The sequence below is a fragment of the Nannospalax galili genome, unplaced genomic scaffold (genome assembly GCF_000622305.1).
Source record: "Nannospalax galili isolate Female #2095 unplaced genomic scaffold, S.galili_v1.0 scaffold1454, whole genome shotgun sequence".
Lineage (NCBI taxonomy): Eukaryota > Metazoa > Chordata > Mammalia > Rodentia > Spalacidae > Nannospalax > Nannospalax galili.
Window position 1 is genome coordinate 1329372 of NW_008334056.1, and position 5406 is coordinate 1334777.

Consider the following 5406-nt stretch of genomic DNA (forward strand, 5'->3'; position numbering starts at 1 on the left):
GAGAAAGTCCCGACAGGAGCGCGCGCACGCCGACCGTAGGATGCGGGGGACAGACGAGGAGAAAGAAGGTGCTGGGGACGCAGCGCTCACCGCAGCCTCAGGACCCGGGAGGCCGAGGCGGGACTGAGAGCTCAAGGCCAGCCTGGGCTACGTAGGGAGATCTTGTCTCAAAAACAATCACCAAAGCAAGCAAGCAAACAGCAAAATAAAAGAAAAAGAAAAACCAAGAAAAAGGATTACCTGGCAGATGGGTTACATCGGAGGCTGGACTTTGACTCAGCCAAGCCGCGTGGATTCTGGAACCTGGAGACACACCTTCCCTCCGGCGCTCCACTTGCTAGCAGGCAAGATGAGCTACCGCCTAAGCCAACAGAGAATGGGTGGGGCTGTGATGCTGCCAGCAATCAACGTGGTCCATCCCCGACCCGAGCAGGTGGGAAATGCTTACAATTGTATCAATGACAAGGTGGGACCGGCTGGGGCCAAAATGCTTGCCTCGAAGTTCTGATGACCTGGGTTTGACCCTCAGAACCATGTGAATGCAGGGGAGACCGACTCCATGAAGTTGTCCTCTGACCTCCATGCCTGTCCTCCCAAACGTCATACAATATAATAAAATAAACTGGGAATCTATTCAACTCATACTTAACAAATGAAAACTCTCACACCTGAGGCCTGAGGTCTTGGCCGAAAGTGACTTCTGGCTGTCTTTGGGGCCTACTAAAAGTGGGGACTGTCTCCTTGACACAGTGCCTGCATGGCACTCTCCTGCCCCATGTTCAAGGCGGAATTCCCCTTTTGTCTTGATGTGATGGTTAATGCTGTCAAATTCAGTGGACCTGAGACACTGGGCATGGCTGTGAGGGGTGTCTAGGCTGGGCTAGCTGGGATGGGAAGATCCACCCATAGGGCAGCACAGTCCAGGGGCTTGGTCCTAAGCGAAATAAAAGGCATTCCCTCTGCTTCCTGACTGGATGCCCTGTGACCAGCTGCCTTAGACTCCTGCTGCTATGCTCTTCCCATGGGGGGTGGGGGTGGGTGTTGCATCCTCAAACCGTGAGCCAAGTTGAGCCCTTCCTCCCTTAAGCTCCTTTGGTCAGGTATTGTCACAGTATTGAGTAACAGCTGCAGAGACAATGCCATAGCAACACTATTATTTAATAATGGAGAATCTTAGTCCAGGTCTTTGCTCTTTCAATAGTCATCTTGACAGTTTCAGCTAATCTATTAATGTATGGGAGTCTATTATGAAACCTAAAAAAAAAAAAAAAATCATGGTGCTCGTGACTGAGCTCAGGGCCTTGGACATGCCAGGCTGACTCCTGAGCTGACTCCCAGTCTGGATTAAGGCCATGAGGAATCTGGACTTTTCTTAGGAAAGGCAGGTGCCTAGTTAATGTTCATCCTTTAGAAGTCCCTGCTATCCTGGGGATCTGGACAGAGGCACTTCCCTTACTTGGACTCATGGTGGTCTACACAGTGAGTTCCAGGTCAGTCAGGGCTACATAGTGAGACCCTGTCTCAACAAAAATAATTAAAACCCCCCCCAAAATAGTTAAAGCAATCAATGCCTGCTAGCAACATTTCACTGAAGATACTTCAATACTGAGAATGTTGGAGTTGTAATAAAAGCAGATTCAAGTCGACAGCCTTCTGTTTTTTTTCCTTCTAGGACTGCTAAAAACTTGATTTTGGCAGAAAATTTGGGGACAAATGCCTATCATGAGTCAACTGGTCTGCTGGCTTTGCCTGTCACTGCTCCAGCACATGGGAAGCTGATGCAGGAGGACTGTGTTCAAGGCCAGCCAAGGCCCCATAACAATACTGCCTCCACTAAATCAGTGCATCAATGAATCAGCTTCACAACTGGCAGAACATCCTGGAAGGTACCCTATACTACTTACGACATTAATTGGGGCCCTTAGTTAACGTTTATCTTAAAACCAAACACCATCATAATGAATGTAAATGTAAAATAATTCCACCTACTTTGAAGTAATTCTCTAAATCTTTAAATCTCTAATTCTTTAAATCGCTGGGCATCTGTTACTCTAACCACAAAATGTGGCTGCTCACAATGGAAACTTGTGACCAAGCACAAGACCTTCCCGCAGAAAGTAAATTCAAGTTGACAACCTTCTATTAGAAGTTTCCCTTTCCTGGAAGAGCTGAAAAATTTTATCTTGGCCTAAAATTTGGGGACAAAAGCCGTTAGTGCTGGGCAGTCCAATCACTTTGATTTAAAAGGCTGAGGCTGGGGATGTGGCTCAGTCTGCAAACTGCCTGTTGTACAAACATAAGGACTTGTGTTTGAACCCCCAGAACCCACATAAAAGGGGACAGGCAGATCCCTGGAGCTCACTGGGAAAATGCTGAGCTCTGGATTCAGTGAGACTGCCTCAAAAAAAAAAAGGTAGTGTGCTGGGTGTAGTGGTGCACACCTTCAGCCTTTAATCCCAGCACTCAGGAGGCAGAGGCAAGTGGTCTATGTGGGTGTGAGGCAAGCCTGGTCTATACACTGAATTCCAGGTCGGTCAGGGTTACAAAGTGAGGCTGTTCAAAAAAAAAAAAAAAGGTACTTGAAAATGTGCACCCCAATTCCACCAGGGCCTCAGTTCATGGGCTTTGGGCACTCCTGGGCCAGAGTTCTATGTTTTTTTTTTTTTGTATGTATATGTGCAGTGGGCATGCGTACACGTGTGTATGCACAAGTGAAGGCCAGAACTCGACATTGGGGATGTCCTCAAGCATACTCCATTTACTTACTGAAGCAAGGTCTCTTGCAGAACCCAGAATTTGCTAATTCTGGCCGGGCCAGATAGCCAGCTTGCCCAGGGATCCTGTCTGCCTCCTGAGTGTGAGCACTAGGGCTGCAGGCTGCCACACCTGCCTGGCTTCTACTCGGGTTCAGGGAATCCAAACTCAGCTCCTCAGGCTGCACAGCAAGAGCTCTACTCTCTGAGCCATCTGCACAGTGCAGGGCTACATTCTTAGGCATTTTCTGTGCCTGCCTAGCTGCCATCACTGGGATCTGCTATCTCACTGGTGTCTGGGGATCCATGAAGGACCCATGCAGATGAACATGAAGGCTCTGCTGTCCCTTTGTTGTCGGCCTGGCCAACTGTAAGCAGAGTGACAGTGAATTCTGAAAGAAAACATCAACACACACAAGTGTCAGCGCCATTACCAGGAGACAGTCCAGGTCCTGACGGGCTTCTCCAGTGCTGTAGTAAGAGGGGAGTGCAGCTTAATCACATTTGATTTACTTCCCAGGTTAACTAATGTGAAAAGGCGGTCATCTTTTTTTTTAAACTCACAAGTACAAGGTACATATACATGATTTTGAGAATAATTTAATATGTTAACCTCAAGACACGCTATATTCTAAGACCATTATTTTAAATTTAAAGAAACCGATCCTTCCAAGACCAAAATAACCCACAGGCCATGAGGTTGATCTATCCTTTTTCACTTTGTTTCAACAAGTGTGCACCACGATGTTTCAACAGCAAGCTGATGCCAGGACCTTGAAAGCTGCTGTTTGTAAGGACCACATTTAGAATCCAGGTGGTGAGCCAGAGTGGGTGTCTTCTAACTAAACCATCAGGTGACATCATGACACCGGGGTGCTGCCTGGAAACTGTCCATTAAGCATCTTTCTTCTTGATGATCAGAGGTCCCACGTTGTCTCCAGTCTCCTCGTTGTGCTTTATGTGAGCCCCGTCACAGAACGGGAACTGGAGGGGAGAGAAAGGGAGACTGTAGTGCCTGGCCCCACACAGGTCCACACATGGGAGCGGGGGTTGGTATCTGATTCCCACACACCAGAGCTCAGAGTTTTCTTGGACTTCAGTGTGCTGCTGGGGATGCAGGCTGGAGACCTCAGCTTGGCTACTTAGCAGCTATGCTTTTAGTAATCTATGTCTTTTGCCTATTTATTAAAGTCAAAAGAAAGTTGGGGCTGGAGAGATGGCTCAGTGGTTAAGAACACTGATTGTTCTTGCAGAAGACCTGGGTTCGAATCCCAGCACCCACATGGCAACTAACAACCGTCTGTAACTCCAGTCCTAGGGGATCTGACAGCCTCTTCTGACCTCCACTGGCACTGCAAGACACAGGTGCACTGACCTACATGCAGGCAATACACGCATAACACATAAAATAACAATAATAAAATAAAAAGATTTTTTAAAAAATTAAAAAAAATTAGGGCATGTGTGTCCTGGGGTTGGATGCTGGGTCTTGTGCACACTAGGCGGGCTCTCTGCCTGCAAGTTACCCCCATGGCTATGTTTGTAAGATTTCAAGTTTAGTCCATTATCATCAACTTGTAGCTGACTTTGGTGGTCCATACCTGTAACCTCAGCACTGAAGAGGCCTCAGAGGCAGGAGGATCAGGAGTTCAAGGATAGCCTGGGCTACACAAGATCCTATCTCAAAAAAACCAAACAAAAACAATAAAGGGGAAAGAAACCATTTCGTATATGACCCTGTTGTGTAGCAATTTCTTCCAAGACAAATGTATCTTGGAGAGCAGCTCTGTAAAAATTAGGATGTTCTAAAGGGAGGTAAACAGGATGTTTTGAGGGAGATTTCCTAAGCTCAGAGAGTAGACAACAGCTTCAGGAACCCCTGTAACTGACCAGGTGCACCAGGCCATGCTTCTCTGGCACACAGCCCTGACCCACTGCTGAGACACAGAAACCCACAGTGGGGCAGGCTTTGGTGATGCAGCTGTCTTTTGAGTCATCGACACTCCTAAGCAGCCCCAACAAGTTAGTGGTTCACTGGGTTGGGCTCTGGTGGTGTCCGTACCTTGGTTCCCTATCTGTTGAGGAGACCTCTGTCTGTCTCCCCAGGAATGGTACCACACAACAGACTCTTTGCTGACCATCTCCGCAGCAGTCTGCCCCAATCTCTCCATTTTGTTTACCCATTCTTACCCTAAATTTCCCTTTCATACAAGTATGCCAGTATTTCCTTTTTAAATATCCTTCACAGTCATTTTCTTCTGGAGGTATGATTATAAATTTCCATTTCTTACTCATTTCCACAATTCCCCGTCACACGTATAACTGGCATTTTCATGCTCAGTGGGAGGGAAAAGGGACAGAACTAAATTTCTAACAGTGTTTTCCAAAGAATGAGTTGTGCAGAACACGCCCACTGCCTTTCACTGTGAGTACAGACCAGGCCAGGAAGTCCTCCAGGCTCAGCACACATTTCATTTTCAAGAAGTTACATTAAAAAATCTCTACGTTGACTCAGAATGTTCCAGGTTGCTTGGCCTCTGGACATTGTTAACTCTGATTTTGATTTTTTTCTTTTTTCTTTTTTTTTTTTTTTTTTCGTGCTTGTGGAAAGTGTTAGTAGTACCCAAGGAAATGAATCCTGTTTGACATAACG

The 5406-nt window shown here is 46.8% G+C and overlaps 1 protein-coding gene across 2 annotated transcripts in view; it reads right to left on the reverse strand.

Annotated features, from left to right (window-relative positions):
* Nucleotides 1-3333: 3333 nt before the first annotated feature.
* Cisd1 (CDGSH iron sulfur domain 1) overlaps nt 3334-5406 on the reverse strand; it is a 22526-nt gene continuing 20453 nt past the window's right edge. For both annotated transcript variants that reach the window (XM_008829010.3, XM_008829011.3), the window contains exon 3: nt 3334-3737. In XM_008829010.3, the coding sequence (XP_008827232.1) occupies nt 3648-3737 (90 nt within the window). In that variant the 3' untranslated portion in view covers nt 3334-3647. The remainder of the gene's footprint in view (nt 3738-5406) is intronic.